We start from the raw sequence: 26,866 nt of genomic DNA, 5'->3' as shown, positions 1-26,866 counted from the left end.
ACAAACAAAACAAACAAACAGTTTTGAACTCCGAAGGATTCAGCAAAGGCAGTTTGTCACTTCTTTATAATCCGCTAAGAAAGAAAAGGACTTCTCCAAAACTACAAGCGTCCTGGGAAAGTCCATGCAAGGTGATTAAAATATTCAATTATATGGTTTATCGTATATAGCAATGCAAAAAACTGGGCAGGGAAAAGTCAAAGTAGTGTATGTGGAAAGATTGGCTCGATTTAGATCGAAAGATTTGGCGACCACCAGACTTGAGCGAAGGGCATTTTTACAATGGCGAGGTTTCGTGAACCGACTGGCAACCATAGTGAATGAGATGTCAAAACAAAAACATGAATAAGCTTTGATGGCAACAGCAGATAGCGAGACAGAACATGCTTTCCGGGTCTACCGTTAAATGAGTTAGGCGGATACGAGAGGTGATTACATCGCTCAGACGAGGTTAAATTAGCCGCTGTAACAAATTACGATAGTTATTAAAGCATGTACATAAGCAGAGGTGCATACGCGTAAGTTATTCAGTTGGAATTGAACAATAGTGAGCGAGATATCAAAACAAAAATTTGAATTAGCTTTGATGGCGGCATCAGATAACGAGACAGACCACGTTTTCTGGGTCTACCGTTAGATGAGTTAAACGGAGACGACAGGTGACTTCATCGCTCAGACGGGGTTAAGTTAGCTGCTATAACAACATAACTCACCAGAAGAGCTGCCAGATCTAGAAATTACGATAGTTATTAAAGCATGTGCATAAGCAGAGGTGCATGCGCTTAAGGTATTCAGTTGGAAATTGATCTTGTAAGCGAATAAACAAAAAGTAATAGAGTGATTCAGTCGTGAGCTGCACGTTTACATTTCAAGTAAAGTGTTGGAAATAAAGTGAAGCAAGTGTGTTACCGTTATTTTGTGATTTTATTTGACAATCTAACGAATTTTAACGTAAGAAAATTCGTGACAAAACATTTCTTAACTATTTTTAAGTTATAAAAGCTTAAAGGTTATTTACTTTAACTCTCCCTTAGATACCTTTTTTAAAACCTTCGGTTGGGCTCCCGGGTCTGGCCAGACTCTTATGTCCCATACACAGTCTGTGTCAGAAGAAAAGAACCGGTTTTTTGTTTGTAACTTCAAGATATATTTCGTTCTGCTTTTTCCTGCGTAATAGCCCTACTCAAGGGCCAGTGCTAGCACAGGTTAGTGTCGCTCGAAACTTTCCCGTTAACGCAACCTAACAAAAATGAGTGAGAAGTAGACGAAGCGTTTCGACGCGGTATTTTAAGCATGCATTCGAAAGGGCCGAAATTATCTATGGTGCGGCTGCAAAAGTGATTAAAAAATAAAAAAAGTTTGTTCTGATGTGGAACCAGCGGTATAAAGTGTACAAAAATGTTGATGACTTTTCCGAGCGCGGCTTGAAGATGTGAATCAACACCATCGAACGTCACCTGAAGGAGGCGAACTTATCCTACCGTCCCACATCATCAAAACCATTGTTCTCAGAAAAACACATTGAGAAACAACAAAACAAGAAAATGGAATCATTTTTCAACAAGCCAATTACTATCCCTGGGAATATTGTAGTCAACCAACAAACCGGAGCCGAGGTGCGAGAAGTGAGATTGTCGCCTTTATCACATTCTACCATAAATTTTATTCCAATCAACTTTTTTTTTTCAACCTTCTTTGAAATGAGTCAAAACAAAGAACAAAACAAAAAAATCTTTTTTCACAAAACAAAATTTTTTTGGCGACTATTTTGGCTTCTGTAGGAAGCTCAATGGAGGATGGTTCCATATGTGGAAGTCCACGCAAGTGGGGAAAGTTACTGATCGCCATTCACTTGGGAGTGGCCAGGACGATTATTCTGCATATGTTTCAAGCAGCTCACAACGTCCGGGATTAGCCCACGTATCCTCCCGTTCGGGAGTGAGCTAACGTGAGAAGGCGAAACATTCCAGGATAGCTGGTTGTTCCCTGGGTTTGGGACCCGCCACTTAAAAATCCCCCCACTGTCCGACTGGTTGATGTCCTCGTGAGAGTAAAGGCTGACATCACTGCCATTAAAGAAACGTGGCGTCTACTTAAACTACCATGTAAAGGAGAGCGAATTCGGTGACGGATTTGTTGTGGGAGAGAGACTTCGTCGCCAAGTACTGTCGTTCACTCCGGTGGACGAGCGTTTCGGAACAATCCGCATCAAAGCCCGTTTTTTTAACATATCGCTAATTTGCGCCCACGCCCCGACGGAAGAGAAGGGTGATGGGACCAAAGATTCCTTCTATGAGCGCTTGAATCGTTCCTATGAGCGCTGCCCCCTCCACGACATAAAAATCGGGCTTGGCGACTTCAACGCCAGGGTGGGCAAAGAGGGAATTTTTGGTCCCACAGTCGGAAAATTCAGCCTGCACAACGAAACATACGGTAACGGACAGAGGCTGATCGACTTCACCGGGGCCCGAAACATGGTAGTCTGCAGCACCAGATTCCAGCATAAAAAGATACACCAAGCTACCTGACTGTCTTTTTATCGAGAAACGCGAAACCAGATCGATCATGTTGTGATAGATGGAAGAAACTCTTCTAGTGTATTAGATGTACGTACGATCCGAGGAGCCAACATCGACTCGGATCATTACCTTGTTGCAGCCAAACTGCGCACACGCCTCTGTGCAGCAAAAATTATACATCTACCTACGCAAAGAATGTTCAACATCTAAAAGCTGCAATCACAACAGACAGCCAAAAGATTCACCACTAGACTCACACTCCTGCTCTCAGAGAGTACTGCCCAACAAACCGGCACGCACGAGCAATGGAGCAACATGGAGCCCGAAAAGAAGAAACGAGAGACCGAAATACGTGAGTGCGAGGAGCTTGAGATGCTGGTCAATAGGAACAGTTCTACCAGTAAGTTCGGCAACTTGCAGAAGGCCTATAAGGACAAAGACGGCGAGCTGGTGACTTACACAAAGAGCTTGCTTAAATTATGGAGGGAACACTTCTCGAACCTGTTAAACAGTGATAACTGCGCATGTCACAGAGAATGTGAAGATCTCGATGCCCCAATCGTCGACGACGGAATTGACGTTCCGCTACCTACCTATCGCTGAGCTATTCAAACATGGCGGCGAGGAGCTAGTAAGGTGCATGCACCAGCTTCTATGCAAAAAAAGGATGAAAGCATGCCTGCCGATTGGAATTTAACTCTGCTTTGCCTAATCCATAAGAAGGGCGATCCTGCAATCTGTGCCAATTACCGCGGGATTAGTCTTCTAAATATCGCCTATAAGGTTCTATCGAGCGTATTGTGTGAAAGGCTGAAGCCCACCGTCAACCAACTGATTGGACCTTATCAGTGTGGCTTTAGACCTGGAAAGTCTACCATCGACCAAATATTCGCAACACGCCAAACTTTGGAAAGGACCCATGAAAGGACAATCGACACACAACATCTTTTCGTCGATTTCAAAGCTGCATTCGACAGTACGGAAAGGAGTTACTTGTATGCCGCGATGTCTGATTTCGGTATCCCCACAGAACTAATACGGCTATGCAAGATGACGTTGCTCAACACCAGCAGCGCCGTCAGAATTGGGAAGGACCTCTCCGAGCCGTTTGATACCAAACGAGGTTTCAGACAGGGTGACTCGCTGTCGTGTGACTTTTTTAACCTGATGTTGGAGAGCATCGTAAGAGCCGCAGAACTTAATCTCTCAGGCACAATATTTTATAAAAGCGTACAATTGCTGGCGTATGCCGATGATATCGACTTCATTGGCCTTAACAACCGCGCTGTTAGTTCTGCCTTCTCCAAACTGGATAAAGAGGCAAAGCGAATGGGTCTGATGGTGATCGAGGACAAAACGACGTACATCCTGTCATCAAACAAACAGTCGGCGCACTCGCGTATCGGCACCCACGTCAATGTTGACAGTTATAATTTTGAGGTTCACGACTTCACGTATTTAGGAACGAGCACTAACACCGATAACAATGTCAGCCTTGAAATCCAACGCAGAATCTCTCTTGCCAACAAGTGCTACTTTGGACTAAGTAGGCAACTGAGCAGTAAAGTCCTCTCTCGACGAACAAAACTAATACTCTACAAGGCTCTCATCATGCCCGTCCTAACGTATGGCGCAGAAGCTTGGACGATGACAACATCCGATGAAGCGACGCTTGAAGTGTTTGAGAGAAAGATTCTGCGTAAGATTTTTGGACCTTTGCACGTTGGCAACGGCGAATATCGCAGGCGATGGAACGATGAGCTGTACGACGACATAGACATAGCGCATCGAATGAAGATCCAGCGGCTACATTGACTGGGTCATGTTGTTCGAATGGATACAAACGCTCCGGCTCTGAAAGTATTCCATGCGGTACCAGCTGATGGTAGCAGAGGAAGAGGAAGGCCTCCTCTGCGTTGGAGAAGGACTTGGCTTCACTTGGTGTGTCCAACTGGCGTCGGTTAGCACGAGAAAGAAACGACTGGCGCGTTTTGTTAACGGCGTAAGCGGTTACCGCACCAATTTAGAAGAAGAAGAAGGAATGTGGCGGATTTGCCACATATTCCCATACAAATGCATGTAAAAATATAGGGGTCTGGACGACCTGGAAGTTCAAGCTGTAACAGAAATATGTTTAATTCACATCCAAAGTCGAAAAAGGTCTGGCCAGAACTGGATGCACAACGGAGGATTAACTTATTTTGTTCGTTGTTTTACAATTTTGTTTATCTACTTTTTATGTTATATTAAAAAATTGTAATATCTTAATACACTAGGAACAAACATTAATATAGCCAACGAAAAATGGATGAATGATGCAATTTCGAACTTGATAAATGAGAGAAGGAAATATCGGAACATAAATACCAGACACAAAATAAGAGACGTAAGAAACCAGTATGTAGATGGGAAGACAATGTGTGGATAACGTGCGATTGGAAAAATTAAAAAATTTTCTAAAAATCATTCATAACAGAATTCATCAGAAATGCGACGCCACTATTTGAATAACAAAGTTTGGGTTTATTTAACGTGTACGCAGAAAAAATATTTGAAGAAGCAATAAATGACGCAGAAATATGTATTAAAGTTAATGGTATATATACATAACATTCGCTACGCATTCGCGGCCGCCGTAGCTGAATGGGTTGGTGCGTGACTCCCACTCAGAATTCAGAGAAAACGAAGGTTCGAATCTCGAGGAAACACCAACATGAAAAAGAAGTTTTTTCTAATAGCGGTTGCCCCTTGGCAGGTAATGGCAAACCTGTATTTCTGCCATGAAAAAGATCCTCATAAAAAGTATCAAGACGCACGCCACAAATAGGAGGAGGAGCTCGTCCAAACATATATACGCGCCAATTATATATATGTATGTATTAGGGGTGGGACTATTCGAATAAAAATTATTCGAATAATAAAATCTTTTATTCGAGAGGTATTCGTAATTCGAATAATATTTATTCGAATTTTTTATTCGTTTATTCGAATAATGCTATTCGAATACCTCACTATTCGAATACCTCACTATTCGAATACCTTACTATTCGAATACCTTACTATTCGAATACCTTACTATTCGAATACATCACTATTCGAATACTTCACTATTCGAATATTTTTGGTAAATATTTATTTAGATTAGCGGACTACTAATCGGTTTATGTACAAGTGCATGCACCATGAGAAGGGCCAATGTAATTTTTATATTTTTAAAAGCATTTTCTCCCTGATGTAAATGAATATATAGTGAGGTATTCGAATAGTAAGGTATTCGAATAGTAAGGTATTCGAATAGTGAGGTATTCGAATAGTAAACTATTCGAATAGTGAGGTATTCGAATAGTAAGGTATTCGAATAATGAACTATTCGAATTATTTGAAACGAATAGTATTATTCGTTTTATTCGAATAATGTTTATTCGAATATTATTCGAAAATAATCCCACCCCTAGTATGTATTATATATATTCGCTACGCAGATGATACAACGGTAGTAACAAACTATTTCCAGGATCTCCAAACTACCATATTATAAACAAAGTGGAAAAAGACAGCAAAGACTTCGGGCTAAATATAAATATTGATAAAACCTAATTTATTATTGTAAATAAAAGTAGCAGAGACTATTCCTATGCGAGACTAACCATATGGGGAGCAAAAAAACAGAGAAAGTAAAGAACTTTAAATATCTAGGAATATAGCTGAATGCCCAATGGGACCATGATCATGAAATAAGAGGCGGAGTAGAAATGGCTAGAGCGGCCTTCATGAAGATTAAAAAAATACTGACACGCCGGGACGTACCAATTGAATTAAAGACAAGATTTTTAAAATATTATGTATGGTAAACACTCTTATATGGAAGCGAAGCCTGGACGTTGGAAACCATAAAAATACACCGACTAGAAGCCTTCGAAATGTGGTGCTATAGAAAAATGATGAGAATAAGCTGGACTGACAAAATATCAAATGATATAGTGCTAATTAGAATGCAAACCTCTAGGAACATGCTAACGGACATAAAAAGAAGAAAAGGAAAAATTGAACGACAAAGAGGAATTGGTAGGAAGAAAATTACGTGGCTCGACAACATCAAGGAGTGAACAACTCTCAAAACAATCGGCGAACGAACAGTAGCAGCGAGAAACAAACACAAATTTCAAGACATCGTTAAAAACATGACCTGACAACCCGTACAGCTAAGATCAAAATAACATTTGTATGTAATCGCGAACATCCAGCATGGATACAACGATTAAGAAGAAGAATATTTTATGTATTTATTTATATATACTTATGTTTTTCGTGTTCAATACTTTTTTATTACTATACTAGCATTTCCCAGTGGGCTTCGCACCACCATACATAAAATGTTTTTTTATATCGCAAGAAATTTTTCATATTAAGTTTTCTTTATAGAACTCGTAAAATGTTTAAACAGTTGAATTAGTTGATTTTTTTCATTCAACATAGTTTCTAAAGATGTCACAATAACCTTTTCTGTACTTTTTTAAAATTTGATTGTGGTGGTCACCTACATATATACAGGTAAGGTGAAAGAGCCGATAAAAACTTGTAATTAAACTTTGATTCTTTAATTTCCATTTCAATTTTTTACGCTAAATAAATTATGCTAAAATAAATAAAGTTAAAAATGCTTTTCCAGTTCCTCCTGGAGCATTCAATTTTTTATTATATTTGCGTCCAAAATCACTTGCAATTCGATAAAAAATTTATGCGAAAGTTGATTGCATCGCAAAATAAAATTGTTTTCTTGAGGGCGAATCATTAATCGATACGAATAAAAATTCATCGCACTGACGGTTTTCGTTGATTTTTGACCTGCGATGCAAAAATTAATTAGCGTATGAAAATTATTTAAAAATCATATTTAAACAAAAATAAAATGTGTATGTACCAGTTGTTGGATTTCTCATTGGTATGTTGATATGATAGCCATCGTCCCCTCTCTAAAACAAAATGGGGTATTGCAATGCATCATAACAGCGATTGAGTTCTGAAATACGTTGTTGCTCATTTCTACGATACAAAACAATATCTCGTGGCTGAAACTGTTCACCAACCACAACAATAGCTACTTCATCAATCGTTGGTACATTGAATCGTCTGGCGTGCTCCCAATTTGTGTTTTATCGGCTTTTATTATGATTTTGTGGCCAACGGTGGGCATCAGATCGAGTGCCACTTTGAACAATTTCACCAATTCATTGTGTTGATGGAACATTGTTTGCAATTCATTCACGATTGATCTTTTCGTATTCGTCGAAATTGCACAGCGCTGATCTAATTCACGATTCTCATCACCAATAAAATATATTTGCAAAAATTGATGGTCACCATCTGGGAATGGTAGCAAAGACCCAGCTCTATGGTATATTTGACCTTGAATCCGTAAAGTTCGAGAAATATATGTAGATAACGGATCTGAATTTTTAAAAACATTTTAACTGGTTGTAGTACATAAGAATGCAATCTCTTAACCTAAAGGCGAGTTCCCAATTGGTCTATATCTGGAGTCCTTAGTTACCCAGAGAAAAGAAAAGTCCTCTTTCATTAGCATTTATCAACAACTTACAATGGATACTCATGTGGTTCAAACACATCCTAGGGTTATCCAGGTCCACGTTTTGGTCTATATCTCGAGACCCTAGTTACGGAGGGGCATTAAAAATACTCTATACTATAGCAATCATCAACAGCTCCCATTTGCTACCCATATTGTACGAACACATCCTTAAGTTATCGGGGTCCACATTTTGGCCGATATCTCGAGACCTCAGTCACGGAGCGACATCAAAAATACTCTATACCATAGAATCATCAGCAGCTTCCATTTGCTACCCATATTGTACAAACACATCCTAGGGTTACCCGGGTTCACGTTTTGGCCTATTTCTCGAGACCCTGGTATCCGATTCTTAAAATTTCAAAACACAAACCATCTACTGAATAGTCCAAACAAAGCCTAAAAATTTGGTTTGGATAGGTGAGCCCGTTCTTGAGTTATAAGATTACCAAGGAAATGTAACTTCTTTTTATATATATAGATTACTTTTGTATTTCAATTTTGGAAATTTTCATTTAAATATCAGTTTTTGAATTTTTTGCTTATTTATGTAGTTTATAATGATTGGCCTTATTTTTATTATACAATATGTAGGTTTATGCGGGTGAGTGGGCAACCGCACACTAAATATTAGAGCTGGGCGGAATATCGATGTTATATCGATGTTTCAATTTGAAAATGAAACATCGATGTTCGTAAACCGATGTTCGATGTTTTCGCAAATTTTGTACCATCACTTAGTAATTGCACGTGGAACGAAAGTGGTAAGTAAGAAACTTTTATGCATTAAAAAACTTTTCTACATTAAAAAAACTGATTAAGTATACCATTTTAATATGAAAATTATTAAATTTTAGGCTTTTGGTGTTGGCAGGCAGTGATTGAAATGGAGCGGTTTGTAGAAAGTTCTAGTGGCAAAGGTAAGATTATCGTTTTATGTATGTAGCTGAGTGCGTATTGTTAATACAAAATATCTACACCTAGACGTCGCTTTGAGTCGTACTTTTTGGGAACGTATACCCAACGCAAAGTGATGACTAGGTGTATAAGAGTACTTGTACATACATACATATATATAATACTACAAATTATTTTTTGTTTTTTTTTTTTGCAGTTTCAAAGACGAGCTCAAAGGAGGTGGAAGAAGAAAACCCAGCAAAAAGAACAAGGTACGGTCAGTCAGCTGTATGGCAATTTTTTAACAAATCAAAGGATGGCAGTTCAGCTAAATGCATTCAGTGTGGAAAAACATATATAACATGTGGCAATACCACTAATTTGGCTGGACACCTGAAACGGATGCATGCAGGATTAACTGTTAGCGAGCTTCCGAAATCTTCAGGGTCTATTTTGTCCTTCATTGAAAAAAAATAAGAAGCATCTTCCGCTAGGAAAAAGAGTCTTGATAGCTCACTAATGCACTATATATGCTCCGACATGCGACCGTTCTCAGTTGTTGAAAACAAAGGATTTCGTAATTTTGTCAGTACATTGGATCCTCGCTACGAGCTGCCTTCTCGTAACAAATTGAGAAACACATGCATGCAAGACTTTTACACAAATATGAAAGACAAATTACACTGTATTCTGGACCGAGTGGACTATTGCGCTATAACAACAGATTGCTGGACGTCACGGGCTAACGAAAGTTATATGACAGTCACTTGCCATTTCATCAATGACAACTTTGAGCTAAAAGCAGCTGTTTTGTCAACCAAAAATCTCATTGACGAAACCAACCACACGTCGCAAAATATTGCAAATTCTTTGCGCGAAGTCCTTGTGGAATGGCAAGTTATTGACAAAGTCAGCGCAATTGTTACAGACAACGCGAGGAACGTTGTAAAAGCATGTGAGATTCTACAAAAGCGAAACGTGCCTTGCTTTGCTCATTGCATTAATTTAATTGTCCAAAGCTGTTTTTCCCTTGAAAATATTAAGACAATTATGGGAAAGTGCAAAAGCATAGTTTCGTTTTTCAAGAGCAGCTCAATAGCGTATGCAAAATTTAAGCAAGCCCAGGAACCAATGAAGCCATATAGTCTAAAACAGGAGTGCCCTACAAGGTGGAATAGTGCTTTCTACATGATTGAGCGCATTTTGGCCACAAAGTCAGCTATTGCTAAAGTCCTGTTAGATACTCCGAAAGCAATACTACCTCTATCAGTTGATGAGCTATCTGTTCTGGAAGATTTAAAGCAGGTTCTTTCACTATTCGAGGATGCGACGGTACAAACATCATCCAGCTCTAATGTAACAGTTTCGCTAATTATACCATTGGTTAGCGGACTTTTGCATAATTTGAGTGAAATCAAAGATCGACTAGAAACTGATGATGGCCGTAACGTATGCAACTTGCTAATGGAAGGCATACGGCAAAGACTACTGCCATATGAAAAAAGAACTGTGACTCGTTTGTCGACATTACTGGATCCGCGTTTTAAAAAGGAGGGTTTTTTTTCAAATACAAACTCTATAGAAGCCGAAAAATTTTTAGAAAATGAACTTTCGCCACTTTACAAAGAAAATCACCCTCCAAATATATCTAGCCTGCCAACACCACTATGCGATAAAACTCCACTTCTTAATTTTTTGGAAAAAAACAAAACTCAAAAAATTCGTAATTCCCGAGTTGATTCGATTTTGACCCTTCGTCAATACTTCAACATGGAAAATATAAACTCTAGTTTAAACCCTTTAGACTACTGGAAGGTAATTCATGCTATATAAAATCTAGCATTATAATTAATACTAAACTTTTTTCAGATCTCGACTGATGAGCCATTGAAGATGAGCTCAAAAAAATATCTCTGCGTACCGGCTACGTCAACTGAAAGTGAGCGTATGTTCAGCAAAGCAGGTTTAATAGTGAGTGAAAAACGAAGTTCACTAAAGCCAAAAAATGTGGATATGCTGGTTTTCCTAAATAAAAATGAATGGATCTCAAACAACTGATAAGTTGAGTCATTATATTTTCATAATTTAATTTGTTTGAAAAACTCACAAAACTGTTATGTTAAGTTATCATTATATTTTGGATATTTCATTTGTTTTTAAAAGCTTTAAATAGTGTTAAGTTAAGTAATAATATTTTCGTAATCTAATTTGTTTTGAAAAAATCAAAATACTGTTAATTTAAGTTTGTTTGAAAAACATTATTTTGTTATTTTTTTATATATATGTTGAATAATGAAGACAATATTAAATAAATGAAAAAAAAAAAATTCTTTTACTAACTTCGATGTTTAATCGATTAATCGATGTTTTCAAATAAAAAACATCGAAACATCGATGTGGACAAACATCGATCTTTTGCCAGCTCTACTAAATATGTACTTACTTCACTGGTGGTGTGGAAGCTAAAAATCCCCAATTTTCGTTTAAAAAATACACATTCAATGTTTCTTCCGGTGTGGGATTACAGACGAATGTTAAAAAAAATGCACATTTTTACAAGGGTTTTGTATCTAGTCATCTATGGTTCTGACACCAACAATGCAACATAACCAGCGGCTGTGCTAGTAATTTTCTTATGCTACAGTATACAAGCTTGGATACATTTATAAACACAATAATTGAAAAAAAATTGAATGATTCCAAATGCTATACAATAGGTTCTGTTTTTATGCGGTAGATACGTTCCGCAAGAAACAGCATAAAAAAAAACAGCATAAAAAAAGCTACCAGTTCTATAGTAAAACTATAGATACGTTTCAAAAGTGCTAAAACCGCATAAATCTGAAATAATGTAATAAAATCGCGTAAAAAAGGGCACTAGTCCCATATTATAACTATAGATACGTTCCATAGACCGCATGAATCTGAAATAATTAAATAAAATCGCATAAACAAAATATTGTATTTTTGAAAAATATATCTTTATTTAAGAAACGTCAGAATCGAAAAATAAATTTAAGTCAGAAATAGAATCAGACAATACCCACATGTTGCGCGTTCGTTTAGGATTTGGCGTAAAATCACTTTCATCACTTGAGGAAATGTACACGTCTGATCTGGATGGTGATGCAGGCGGTTCCATACTTGTAGGGTTAGCATTTCTGATGTAATCTGTGATGAATTTTTGCTTAGCTGGTTTAGAATCTTGTTTATATGTACAATTCCCGATAGGTCGACATGCATTTTGTAATTAAAAAAAAAACCACACTATTTCAAAACCGCATAAAAAAAAGCCGCATAAAAACAGAACCTACTGTATATGATAATAAGAGAAGATATTATCATTTTTTCTTTCCACATAATTTTGTGCTTATATAATACTTAGTCCATCCATAAGTTCTGTTACAAGTTAAGTCTGGTATGGGTATGATATTATAATACTTTTTTTAATGAAGTTAGTTTTTCTTTCAACATAATTTTATTCTTATATTAGTCCAACCATAAGTTCTTTTACAAGTTATTTTTATTTTTATGAAGTTGATTTTATTTAATCATGTAAATATTAAAAAAAATTTTAAAATTTCATTCGAAATGGTTACCATTTGCTTTTACACAAGCTTTCAAACGATTATGCTATTAGCTATTGCAGCACGCACCGCTTCCATTGATATTGACGTCGCTGCTCGAACCAAAGATTGTTTGAGACTCTCCAAATTTCTGTGAGTTCGTCGACAGGCCATGTTTCCAATTCTAACCACAAACTGTAGTTTAATGGATTCAGATCTGGACTTCCAGATGGCCAATCTTCTGCGGCTATGAACCGAGGAATATTGTTTGTTTGCCACTGCTGGGTGGTTTTTTCCCCTATGGGCTGGAGCGGAATCTTGCTGGAAAATCGAACGCTCTCCGTTGCACATTAGGTCAAATGACCGTTTTTGCTGTGCAAAAGTGATAAGAATGAAAGTACCGTTTTAGTTTTATTGTTGTTCTTTTCTAATTAGAAATACTTTAAAACAAAGGTGCGTGGATTTTATTTTCACACCGTCAAAACACCGTTACATAGGTACGCGTCAAAGACAATCGACTTAATTTTTCATATAAATTTGTTTGCGAGTTCAGCAGTGCTTTGTAAACTTTGAGTCCGCATTTCACGAATTGTGTTGAAAATAATTCATTAGTGTATAATGGAAAATAAAGAGACGTGTAAGTAAATACCATATACATATGTATTTAATTAAAACGCTTCATATTTATGTTGAAATATTTTTAAATAACTTATTAGCCTACATAACGTGGAAGTGATACAGGTTATCTTCCACATTGACTTTCTGGAAGCCCTATAAATTTTTGACCCCATTTGACCTCTTTCAAAGTAGAAAAATTGATGGAACGTTATTTAATGAGTAATGGACAATGTATTTCAAATTGCGATTTTACAAAAAAAAACTATATGTTTGAAACATGGCGAAAAGAACGTTCCCAAAAAAAAATTGATGCCGTTTTTCATCATGTTCTTGGAAAAATTAAGGACATTAATATTTTTGATCAAATGAAGAAGGATTTAATGCAAAAAATACATTTTTTACTGTAAAATTAACGCAAAAGTGGAAAAAATGTCTCAGAAAGATAACGCCTTTAAGGATCAAAATCATGTGTCGCTAAATTCGGAGTTAAAGTTGGTGGTAAAAAGCATTCCCAATAAACCAACTAGTACCATTGTTGGTCGTCCGCGTGTACCATTCAGCGAAAAATCAGAATTTGGTAAAAGAAAAGAAGCCACAGACCTTTTAACTGAGAAAGCTGATACTAATCTTCTTGTTCGTGCAGCAGCAACATCGGCTCCTACGCAAGGAGATACCGATTTGGTTGCAATTCTGAAAGAAATTTCGGAAATCCCAACAAGGCCCCCCAAAATGTGTATTCAACCTACCAAATCGCCAATTCAATTTTCTGCAGATAAGGTTTTAGCTTTCCTTCCTGAAAATCATTTTTCAAAAGAGCAGTACAACGCACTACGCTACGAAAATAAGTAAAGAAACTGCGACATTTATCCACACTATTCTAAAATTACAGCCGCTAAATTCAAATGCCGACGTCAGAGTGTAGAAGCAAATGATACCCTTGTAAAAGTTTCGTTGCAATCTATTTTAGAGCATACGGCTGAAAGAATTGTTGAGATGCAAAAAGAAGTTTTTCAAGCAGTAATGGAAGAAAAGGGCACGGTCTGTTAGACGTATTTAATAGGGTTGTCGATACTTCAAATCCATTAATTTCCACACTATTCTTATATAGAAGCTTACAACAGCGCAAACCTTCCACGCTTTCTTCAGAAGTAATTGATTTTTATGTTGCGAAGAATTTAATCTTAACAACCAATACGATAAAATTAATCAAAGCGAAGATTTTATATTTAAATGAAATCTATAAAATTAATTAGATTTAAGTAATTAATTATGTTTTCTATAATTAAAAAAATAAATGAACTGTCACTTTTACATTAATTGTTGCAAAAGGGTAAAAGATTTAATTTTAATTTGTGGTCGTTAATGTGTTAAACTCCATTTTTTTTTTTAAATTTATGCTTACTAGTGAATTGCCGACTAGTTTTGGTTTGAATATCATGGTTTTCTAATTTTAATTTAATTTTGCACAGCTAAACGGTCTTAGCCCCTTTTTCGCAGAAATGAAGAGATGTAACACTTCTACAAGACACTCCCCACGAAATTATTACGGGGGCTGGAAAGTGGTTATGATGAATCATTGGAACAACACTTTTTGTGTCTTTAGAAGTTTCAGCATAGATTTTGTCGTTTTGCTTATTAAAAACTGGAAAATTTAGTATAAGGGAACATGCTACGCAATCCACAGTATTTTTGCGTAGAACACCTTTCCGCGGTAAAACCATAGAACCCAAAATTAAAACGTCATATGCCTGTGTGTAAAACGTGGGTACAATAACCTCCATCCCCATCATTAATACTTAATTTTTCTTCATATTTTTATTTTCATTCGCATGCATCCGGCAACACTATATTGTTGTCAATTCCAATGAATTCTGTATCGCGTTTAAAATTGGAAAGTGATGATATGAGTAAATGCATTTGCATTTAATTTTCATTGAAATATTTCGAATACAAGTATAAAAATAAGTAAAAACACGCGCATGAGTGTATATTTAGTGAATTTAAGTGAAGTGTAAAAAAATGTATTATATTGTAATATTCCAAACTAGCCTGAAGTTCCCGAGAGCACTTTGAAGGCAAATAATTACCAAACTATTGTTTCCGGAATAATTGGGAGTTATAAAGGTTGTTCCTGAACCACTATTTAATATCTCTACCATGTTTCATTAAATAAGTCATTATAGTTTGCCTAAAATTGCCCCATGTTACATTATAGCAAATCCGAGCCTTAAAAACTTCTCCAGAAGTGAAAATTTTCTCATCTATGAAAAGATTTTCTCATTAGTCAAAAGATGACCAGTTGAGCGACGGAAGGTTTTCATGTGGAGATCATCTCTAATTAGTCTTAACATGAATCTTGTCGATGCATTCATCTCCCTGGACATGATTTTCTGCTTTCTAAGCAGATTTCTGCGAATTGTTTCTCGAACGGTTTAAATGGTTGTACTGGTTCGAACAACGCTAGAACGACCACTTCTTTTTTTTTGTCAATTCAAACGCTCGGGAAAAACGATTGATCGCGCGGTAAACAAACATTCTCGAAATATACAATAGTTTTTTCAGCAATTCGTAAATCTCCCTTATTCTTCTACCACACTCATATAATGCAATATTTGCAATATGATTTTCCTTAGTTCCACACTCCATTGTTAACAAGCTGAATTTGCCACGAAACTGAGTATGATTTGATGATGATGGAGGATGGTTCCATGTGTAGAAGTCCACGCAAGTGGGGAAAGTTACTGATCGCCATTCACTTGGGAGTGGCCAGGACGATTCTTCTAATATACATATGGTTCAAGCAGCTCACAACGGCCGGGATTAGCCCACGTATCCTCTGGTTAGCTTCCGAACACCCGTTCGGGAGTGAGCTAACGTGAGAAGGCGAAGCATCCCAGCATAGCTGGTTGTGCGCTGGGTTTGGGAGCCGCCACTTAAAAATCCCCCCCAATGAAAATATTAAAAAAGCCTCGGATGAGAACTTCCAACACTGATGACGACCCCTGCAAACGAAATAAGGAATACGATTTGAGGGCATGCACCTGGAATGTCCGGTCCCTTAATGGGGAAGGTGCCTCTGCCCGGCTGGTTGATGTCCTCGTGAGAGTAAAGGCTGACATCACTGCCATCCAAGAGATGCGATGGACGGGGCAAGGTAAGAAAAACCTAGGACCTTGCGATGTCTACTACAGCTGCCATGTAAAGGAGCTCAAATTCGGTGTCGGATTTGTTGTGGGAGAGAGACTTCGTCACCAAGTACTGTCGTTCACTCCGGTGGACGAGCGTCTCGCAATAATCCGCATCAAAGCGCGATTTTTTAACATATCGCTAATTTGCGCCCACGCCCCGACGGAAGAGAAGGACGATGCGACCAAGGATTCTTTCTATGAGCGCTTGGAACGTTCCTACGAGCGCTGCCCCCGCCACGACATAAAAATCGTGCTTGGCGACTTCAACGCCAGGGTGGGCAAGGAGGGAATTTTTGGTCCCACAGTCGGAAAATTCAGCCTGCACAACGAAACATCCGGTAACGGACAGAGGCTGATCGACTTCGCCGGAGCCCGAAACATGGTAGTCTGCAGCACCAGATTCCAGCATAAAAAGATACACCAAGCTACCTGGCTGTCCCCTGATCGAAAAACGCGAAACCAGATCGATCATGTTGTGATAGATGGAAGACACGCTTCTAGTGTATTAGATGTACGTACGATCCGAGGAGCCAACATCGACTCGGATCATTACCTTGTTGCAGCCAAACTGCGCACACGCCTCTGTGCAGCGAAAAGCGTCCATCTAACTACGCAAAGAATGTTCGACATCGAAAAGCTGCAATCACAACAGACAGCCAGAAGATTCGCCACTCGACTCTCACTCCTGCTCTCGGAGAGCACTGCCCAACACACCGGCATGCGCGAGCAATGGAGCAACATTTCTCGTTCCCTACGTACCGCCGCGGAGAAAAGAAGTTGGATTCCGGCGAGCCCGAAAAAACAATTGGTACGACGAGGAATGTCATGCTGCCGCCGGAAGAAAAGATGCCGCCTATAGAGCCACGCTGCGATCGGGCGCAACGCGAGCCATGTGGGATCGCTACAGAGAGCTGAAAAAGGAAGAGAGACGTATTATCCGACAGAAGAAACGAGAGGCCGAAATACGTGAGTGCGAGGAGCTTGGGATGCTGGGATGCTGGCCAATAGGAACAACGCCCGAAAATTCTACCAGAAAGTTCGGCGGCTTACAGAAGGTTTTAAGACCGGGGCGTTTTCCTGTAAGAACAAAGACGGTGATCTGGTGACTGACGTACAGAGCAATCTTAAATTATGGAGGGAACACTTCTCGCACCTGTTAAACAGTGACAGCTGCGCATGCCATAGAGAAAGTGAAGATCCCGATACCCCAATCGTTGACGACGGAATTATCGTTCCGTTACCCGACCATGACGAGGTGAGAATAGCAATATCACGGCTAAAGTACAACAAAGCCGCGGGCGCCGACGGACTGCCGGCTGAGCTATTCAAACATGGCGGCGAGGAGCTGGTAAGGTGCATGCATCAGCTCCTATGCAAAATATGGTCGGATGAAAGCATGCCTGCCGATTGGAATTTAAGTGTGCTCTGCCCAATCCATAAGAAGGGCGATCCTGCAATCTGTGCCAATTACCACGGGATTAGTCTTCTAAATAACGCCTATAAGGTTCTTGCGAGCGTATTGTGTGAAAGGCTGAAGCCCACCGTCAACCAACTGATTGGACCTTATCAGTGTGGCTTCAGACCTGGAAAGTCTACCATCGACCAAATATTCACAATACGCCAAATCTTGGAAAAGACCCATGAAAGGAGAATCGACGCACACCATCTTTTCGTCGACTTCAAAGCTGCATTCGACAGTACGGAAAGGAGTTACTTGTATGCCGCGATGTCTGAATTTGGTATCCCCGCAAAACTAATACGGCTATGTAAGATGACGTTGCTCAACACCAGAAGCGCCGTCAGAATTGGGAAGGACCTCTCCGAGCCGTTTGATACCAAACGAGGTTTCAGACAGGGTGACTCGCTGTCGTGTGACTTTTTTAACCTGATGTTGGAGAGCATCGTAAGAGCCGCAGAACTTAATCTCTCAGGCACAATATTTTATAAAAGCGTACAATTGCTGGCGTATGCCGATGATATCGACATCATCGGCCTTAACAACCGCGCTGTTAGTTCTGCCTTCTCCAAACTGGATAAAGAGGCAAAGCGAATGGGTCTGATGGTGATCGAGGACAAAACGACGTACATCCTGTCATCAAACAAACAGTCGGCTCACTCGCGTATCGGCACCCACGTCAATGTTGACAGTTATAATTTTGAGGTTCACGACTTCACGTATTTAGGAACGAGCATTAACACCGATAACAATGTCAGCCTTGAAATCCAACGCAGAATCTCTCTTGCCAACAAGTGCTACTTTGGACTAAGTAGGCAACTGAGCAGTAAAGTCCTCTCTCGACGAACAAAACTTACACTCTACAAGACTCTCATCATGCTCGTCCTGACGTATGGCGCAGAAGCTTGGACGATGACAACATCCGATGAAGCGACGCTTGGAGTGTTTGAGAGAAAGATTCTGCGTAAGATTTTTGGACCTTTGCACGTTGGCAACGGCGAATATCGCAGGCGATGGAACGATGAGCTGTATGAGCTTTACGGCGACATAGACATAGCGCAGCGAATAAAGATCCAGCGGCTTCGTTGGCTGGGTCATGTCGTCCGAATGGATACAAACGCTCCGGCTTTGAAATCATTCGATGCGGTACCAGCTGGTGGTAGCAGAGGAAGAGGAGGGCCTCCTCAGCGTTGGAAAGATCAGGTGGAGAAGGACTTGGCTTCACTTGGTGTGTCCAATTGGCGCCGGTTAGCACGAGAAAGAAACGACTGGCGCGCTTTGTTAAGCTCGGCCAAAATCGCGTAAGCGGTTATCGCGCCAATTAAGAAGAAGAAGTATGCATTGTAAAATTCATCACAGAATTTATGGCAAGATCAGGTATATATATGTAGATGAAATTTTGCCCACTTGATTTTCGATTTCGAAATTGAACCCAGTAAAAATTGCAAGATGAATACGACAAATTGGAGGAGAAGTTGAGCCCAATACACACTACCGCCCGAAACAGAATTGTAGCGGACAGCAGCTAACAGTTTGACCGGCGGGAACAGCTGATCTATTACTGTCGGAAAATTACACACACGGACAAAATTATTCAAACAACAACTAGTTTTGAGTTTAAGAAGCTGTATCTTGGGAGAAAATTAATGTACTTAAAAATGTTATTCTAACAAAAATACTAAAATATTTGTTTATTTAAAACTAACATAAACTTAAGAAAACTTTACTCCATAAATAAAATATTAACGAAAATCATACGATTCTCCATATTTTTAAGGGACAAAATTATTCACACAAAGTATGAAATTTAAACTTTAACTGATTTCATTTTTCTAACAAAGTAAGTAAGTCCCGTTATGAATAAGTCCCGTTATGAATACGATCATTCTAAACTCAACTTATTTGGTGATTTCAAGTTTTGCTTTCGCGTTATTAATACAGCATGGGTCGGAAACAAGCAGGAACAACAACATGAAAGAAAAATAATTTTACATATGCATAATAAGAGCAAATCATGTGCAGAAATCGGTGAAAGGTTGTTCCACAAATGGAGGGACCTACAGTTTCAACCCGACTCCGAACGGCAAATGTTTTTTATGAGGAGCTTTTTCATGGCAGAAATACACTCGGAAGTTTGCCATTGCCTGCCGAGGGACGACCGCTATTAGAAAAAACTTTTTCTTCATTTTGGTATTTCACCGAGATTTGAACCATTGTTCTCTCTGAATTCCGAATCGTAGTAAAGCACCAACCCATTCGGCATCGGCGGCCGCCATATAATAAAACAAATAAAAAAGAATCCAAAAATTATATCAACGCAAGCGGTAGCAGAAGTTCCTGAAGATATTAATAAAGAAGTCCATCTGAAAACAGTTCGCAGTGTCTTGAAACGTGCCGGGTATAGCTCGCGAATGGCTCGAAGGAAACCACTAATCAGCAAAATCAATAAAAAATAAAAGAATAGAGATCACTAAGAAATATAAAAATAAACCACTTGATTTCTGGAGCAACGTTATTTTTAGCGACGAGAGTGAATTCAACATTTTTTAATCGGGTGGAAGTATTCGAGTCGGGAGAAACCCGATTACCGAATTCAATAAAGGCAATACAGTAAGTACAGAGAATCATGGTGGTGATGGTGTAATGGCAGGGGGATGTATGTCAGTGGCAGGTGTGGGTAATATTGTATTTAGTAATGGTTTTATGGATAAATTACTTTACCGTAATATTTTAAATGTAAACTTGTATGGGCGCAAAAATTGTGTATTGAGAATAAATTTTATTTTCAACAATATAGTGATACGAAACGTAGGATCATACATTTTTTGCTCCACATTTTTTCAACACCACCACAGTCTCCAGACTTGAATCCCATCGAATTTGCCTGATGAACTCGGCAATTGTCCCTTAAAAATATGAAGGATTCTGTGATTTTTGTTAATGTTTCATTCATGGAGTAAGGTTTTGTGAAGTTTATGTTAGTTCCTACATTTTTAATTACATTAATTTTTTCTCAAGGTACGGCTTATCGAATGAAAAATTTGTGGTTGTGTGAATAGTTCTGTCCGTTTGGGTATTTTCCCGCCATAAAAAATACCGACGGAAAAAAAATTACGTGCGATTAAATGTGTTCTAATTTTGACAGCGGGAATCCGTCAGCCCGTAACCCGCTGTCCCCTGTTTAGCATATAATGAATGTACGCGCCAGTTATGTACTTTACGCTTCTATGTATATACATATAAGTACATATGGGTGTGTAAACTTCTCACTAGTTATTATTTTACTTATTAGGTAAAATACACTGGTTAACAGCTAATATACACTATATAGCATGCAAAACCTAAAAGATGGAAATTTCTTTGATTTTTTTGTGTTTTACTTGAGAAAAAACGTACGTCCTCAAAAATCACATGAATAAATGCACTGATTTTGAATATATGTACATATAATTTTTATATACAAAGATGGAGCGTTTTTTTAATTGATCGGAATTGTAAAACTCTACATACCAACGGAGCTTCCCAGGTTTCCCCACTAAATATGCAGTCAAACAAGTATCTAGTGTTTTAATCGACAAAAAAAAAATCAATATAAATAGCCAACAACTGTTGCATGTGCAACCTAACCTGTATATACATATGTAGGTATGTGTGCATTGCGCATGGTACTAAATGCATAAAATAAAGTAAAATGGAAATGATGGGCCAACTCATGTCTGCTACCTTAGACTTCGATATACATTCAATAATATGAAACTAAAGCATTTCAACACTTCTTGGTTTTTTGTTTTGTTTTTTCTTTTTTGTCCTCGAAATATCAAGTGGAAGGAAACATTTCTTATTTTTTTTTTAATTTCAATGGCTTTATTAGGTTTTTTTATCAAATTAACACAGAATACATTTTCACTCGTGTAGCATCTATGTATGTATATACTTACGTGCGTTGATATGAATGTGTTTAAAAATTTTGCAACTTGTTCTAATTACTTTTATGAAATGGCTATTAATTCATTTATTCTCGCTCTGAGACTTTAACAAACAGATTATGAATCTGTTAACTCAACAAACTGCAACGAATCTATAATACATACTAGACCAAGCAGCAACCCCTTCAAATTGTTTGCTCATTAAAAAATTTTACCTTGTTGTCATCCACCCCTCATTATTTATTCTCTGCCTTTCTCTTTTCTCAGCTGCGCTATCCATCTCTATTCGCCTTCAGATATGCCGTTTTCTTTTCTTATGGCATTGCTTTTCATATTAAATTCCCATGCTTTAATAAATTTAAACGAAAAAAATTCTAAAATTGCGAGCATTCTCTTCCACATTTTTATCGTTCAACCACTCATTTATCATTTAAAAATCAATCTAATTGAAACAAGCGAGCATTTTATATATGTATATGTATATGAATATTTTACCTCTTTCCTTGTTTGTAAAAAAATTTGCCTGTTTCTTTCAAATGGTTGCCTTAAAACTCCAACGTTTCAATAGATCGATGCAATTTTCACTTGCGCATTCTGGCACTTTTATATTTCATTTTTCTCTAAAAGCTGGCTTGAAAAATACGCTTTGAATGTCCAAATAATTACATGTATACCTGCACATGTAGTATGTAATTGGTTTTAAAAATTTTTTTCTGTGGTGAAACATATAATTTACTTTTCTTTAACTTTTATTAACTACACTTTTCTCCAACACGAAATTTGTATCTGCATTCATCTGGGCGCACTTGCGTTTACATATTTTGTTGACTATTTATTCCGACAACGCTTTCCTGGCTTCTTCAAAGTATTGTTCTTTATAGCCACTAATATAGATTTTGTCTTGGTTATTCGAGAAATAGAACACTAAAGGTGTGTATTATCGACAACCACGTCGGCGGTATGTAGTAGTTCTCGTGTTTGACTAAGTGGGGTTCGTTGGTTAGTCTTCCGTTAGGAGAGCAAGCAAATTAAACACTGAAATATTAGATATGGCACGCTCCTTTCTATGTCATATCTATAGATAGCCAAATAAATATTCCAATGTTTCCTCTTTTATTCGATTCGCAATACGCCGAATCCAAAAATTTATCAAAGAGTTCACTGAAAACAACAAAAACATATATGGACGCGAAAGCGGAGAAATGAGAAAAGGGAACAGAGCAGAATACGAATCATCTGGGCAAGCGCACTTCACAAAAGCAAAAGAGTATTCAGTAACGTGAGAAATTTTTTTCATATGTGCTGGTGATTCCAAAGAAAGCATCGATGGACGCGCAAGCCCAAGTCTAAATATTCAGCCGCTACGCCATTTATTCGTACCTTGTTCTTTTTCATATATGATATATATTGTATCCCATTAAGGCCGCTTATTTTAAAAACAAAAAAAAATAGTGTTTTTATTTGAATAGAACAATAGAATGTTTTATTGTAATGGAAAATCTAGGTATGGAATTTATATGCGGAACAATACACTCGCACTCACGACAATCGGTTCGACCCGGATTTATATCCGGCAAAGGATTGTTACTCCAGTGGGATTTCCCAAAATTGGAATGTTTTACGTTATTACAATAACAACAACAGTAACTCCAAATGCTCCTACATTAGTTGAACGCACGTTCTTTATATACATATGTATACATGCAAAGCGCTTGCACTCTTTATTGGATGTTTGGCCGAGCTGCTCCTCCTATTTGTGGTGCGCGTCTTGATGTTGGTCCACAAATGGAGGGATCTACAGTTTTAAGCCGACTCCGAACGGCAAATTGTTTTTTTTTATTTGCTATTGCCTGCTGAGGGGCGACCGCTATTAGAAAAACCTTTTGTTGCGTTCGAACCTACGCGCTTCCGAATGGTAATCACGCACGAATCAATTCGGCCACCGCGGGCGCCACCCCACTGTTACGTGCTTTACCAGTAAGAATTATCCAGTATCTTTCCAGTAGCTAATTTTCCAGTCTCAGAGAGCAATGTATGCAAAAAGTGCGAAACTTCAAAACAAGTGATGTATTTATTTTTTAATTATTTATTTATTTAGGCTTACAAGACCTTACATATATGGGCCGTACATTCAGGAATTTAAAATTTTCATACATTGGCTATATTTTGACACATTTTTAATTCAGCCTTAAAAAAACATGGTAAGTTAAAAATGATCAGAAATAGTAGAGAGCCTGTGCAATGTCAATAGGGAGTAATAATTCAACTATGTACCTAGTAAGCTATGCTAAAAAAAATTAACTTATAAGTGAAGTTTTGAAGACTTCAAACCAATATAACTTCAAAGTTTTCGTGGTGGGAAATTCGAAAAAGTCAAAGAAATGGAAAATTGCAAAATAATACGATTTGATAGCTGCACACTTTTCTTATACCTATAATACTAACCTCTTTCTATTTAAGGAGCAGCTGCAGCAGTTTCTTTTACCAGCAAATTCAAAGGCTTAAGAGGCTAAAAAACATACATATCACACAAGTACAAAAATACATGTATATAGCATTCATATACTCATTCTGCAAAATACAAGTAAACACCCTTCCTCTTTCTATTTTTTGACAGGCACCTAGGTGTATAATAGGCTGAGTACTTGGTCTTTTGGTTTGAGGACATTAGCAGGGTTGCTATGCAATATTAAAATTTGGTAACATTACAAAAAAATAGAATATAGAAAAAAATTAATAATAATATCACTGACTTCAAAAATTTACAATAAAAAATATTTTTCTGTAATAATGCTTTTTTATTGAGAAATATCTAAATTTGTACAATATTTTTTAGACTTTTTCATACGATTTTTTCTGAAATTTAATCATTTCTTATGCAACCATGTTACATAAAAGAGCCTTTTGGATTCCATGATGATCTAAGCTGTAGGCATTTTTTTACAACTGGCTCAGAGTGTTTTTACTTATGGATCCGTACAATGGATACACTGCATACAGGTATATTGAATGTAAAGGGTGTTATTTTGAATAGCCCGCTATTTCGGTAGATGTCGCTTCTGAAGCTGCCATTTTTTGATATTTGATTATTAAAATTCACTATGAAAATGGTGAAAATTTGGCAGAGACGGTTCGTAAAACTTGAACATTTGTGAAGCACCTTAACGGGTCACAATACAGAAATTGGTGAAAAAATTCGAGCTGTTGGGACAAGTTACTGATGTGAAGAATAAAACCCGTGCAAATTAAAAGTTTTCACTTTTGGTCAGAGAAAAATATATATGTTTTTTTCAACGCGTATGCGTTTACTTTTGTTTAAAATAAACTTAAATATATGAAGACTATGCTAAAATATTATCTTTGTTCTTAATATTAAGGTAGGGTATTCATAAAGTACATGGTTTTACATTTATAGATAACAAAATGTCTTTGTTCTAATGCTTTATCTATATTTTTATGATATTGCTTACAGTTTGCTTAAATAATTTTTGCAATTTCTTATTCTGATATATTCTTTGTCACAGAGTGCGATGTTATCGTCTGTTGATATCTTACCATGCCCAATGTTGAGAGTCGTGAATTTCAATAACTTGCAAAATTTACGTATAACTGGGTATTTGTAAATTGTAATTAATAGTTCGTTAGTTCTTGCAATTTAGATGATGGAATATTCTAATACATTAATAATTGGTACAGAGTTTATATCATGACGAACTATTTCTCTAACTTCATCTAGATCTACCGATTCGGTTAAGTATTCATTATTCTTGGCTGCATTTATTGTTCTAACTAAAAGTAGCAATTGATCATGCATTTCTGTTAGCAAAACGTGATTCATAATTTCTTGACCGTTTATGGCGAAAATCCTCCACTGAACCCTTCCCGAGGGTGCCAGCTGGTAATAAGTACCACAGTTTTCCCATTTTCAGGAGGTACTTAGCTAAGTTAAGGGTGCTATGGGTAGGGTTCGATACTCCTCAATAGTACAGCACTACTCAAAGTACCTTTAACGTGGTCGACTGGATTAAGGTGTGATGCTACCCGTGCCGAGAATCTGTCAGGCTTGGGGCCCTTCTAATATATAACCAAGTCTCGAACGGAGCTTACGGAAAACTGGCGCCCTCCGTAATAACTAGCCTTACCCGTGTAGTTCGGAGCTATGCACGGGCGGACATCCTTTCTCCGACACTCGTGGGTCCAAAATGCAAAGAGACTATCAAAAAATAAATAAAAAAAGGAGATCGGTCCTCCTTCTAATAGACCAACAGGAACAAACAGTTCCGCAACAAGAGCAACGGTCGCACCGAGCTCAAAGAAAACGCCATCCATCGGCTTAATAAGTCGATTGAAACATATAGCGACAGCCTCAGCGAAAGCGAGGACAGCTGACACACACTCAGAACTGGTCACAGGCCCAAGTACAAGTAGGGGGACACTAGCCCGGCAGTCAACTGCGATTCAGCCCCCAAAAACGATCCCGACCGGAAGCAATGCTACTGCTAGCTCCGGTACCGAAGGATGGCCGCTTGTGAGGGTGGTAGACCCAGTGAAAGCGAGCTACCAAGATCGCAGAAACGCAGCTAGGCTCCTAAGGAGGGTGCACGAAACTCACCCAAAGGAAGGTGAAATATCACAGGAGTTGAAAGAGGCGATTGAAAGAGCGAAAGCGATTATTCCTGATTTCAACCCCGACTTCAAACCAACACAATCGGCTCCAAAACGACAGCGGTCCTTGGAGGAGAATACGCCAAACGCAAAAAGGCACAAATCTATGGGCGTGACGCCCAGAAGATCATTTGCGAAGGTTGCAAAAGACCGCCTTATCATAGGAGCCCTGGACGAGAACCACCCGGAAGGTATGATCCCCAAGGCCCAGTGGAAATGGATCGAGGCCGAGCTAACGAAAGTGGCACTGAAGGTTATTCTGGAGACCCCCGGCCCCCCGCCTGCGTGCGAAGACTTAGGCTGGCACCAAGGCCAGATAAAAATTATAGCATGCGACGATGAGAGATCGGTTCAACTGTATAAAGAGGCCATCTCCAAAGTCGGCAAAGTGTACCCAAATGCCAAGCTAGTGGTCGTGGACAGGAAGGATATTCCGTCCAG

At 38.3% G+C, this 26,866-nt stretch overlaps 1 protein-coding gene and 1 long non-coding RNA gene across 3 annotated transcripts; both read left to right on the top strand.

The window, feature by feature from the left end:
- The first annotated feature begins 8,767 nt into the window (after positions 1-8,767).
- Positions 8,768-11,199, top strand: LOC128869187 (E3 SUMO-protein ligase ZBED1-like). Of its 2 annotated transcripts, XM_054111698.1 has the most exons (4): positions 8,768-8,873; positions 8,967-9,029; positions 9,224-10,821; positions 10,876-11,199. In XM_054111698.1, the coding sequence occupies exons 1-3, from the start codon at positions 8,813-8,815 to the stop codon at positions 9,481-9,483; spliced, it is 384 nt and encodes a 127-aa protein (XP_053967673.1). In that variant the 5' UTR covers positions 8,768-8,812; the 3' UTR covers positions 9,484-10,821; positions 10,876-11,199. The 2 variants fall into 2 exon arrangements, with proteins under 2 accessions (XP_053967673.1, XP_053967672.1); XM_054111697.1 differs by lacking the exons at positions 8,768-8,873; positions 8,967-9,029 and having other exon boundaries at positions 9,480-10,821.
- A 12,481-nt stretch (positions 11,200-23,680) lies between these two features.
- On the top strand, positions 23,681-24,502 carry LOC128869374 (uncharacterized). Its single transcript, XR_008455267.1, has 3 exons — positions 23,681-23,792; positions 23,859-23,961; positions 24,221-24,502. It is a non-coding gene; the product is annotated as an uncharacterized LOC128869374 (long non-coding RNA).
- Positions 24,503-26,866: the final 2,364 nt, after the last annotated feature.

This window comes from Anastrepha ludens, chromosome X, assembly GCF_028408465.1.
Source record: "Anastrepha ludens isolate Willacy chromosome X, idAnaLude1.1, whole genome shotgun sequence".
NCBI classification, from domain to species: domain Eukaryota; kingdom Metazoa; phylum Arthropoda; class Insecta; order Diptera; family Tephritidae; genus Anastrepha; species Anastrepha ludens.
Note: the sequence above shows the minus strand (reverse complement) of the source record. Positions and strands in the feature narration are given on the sequence as shown.

What these genes read in the sequence shown, in the direction of transcription:
- LOC128869187 (XM_054111697.1), top strand. Translation starts at nt 9,526, where the DNA reads ATGCACTATATATGCTCCGACATGCGACCGTTCTCAGTTGTTGAAAAC. An exon ending in ACCCTTTAGACTACTGGAAG is followed by an intron (nt 10,822 to 10,875) that starts GTAATTCATGCT and finishes AACTTTTTTCAG; the next exon opens with ATCTCGACTGATGAGCCATT.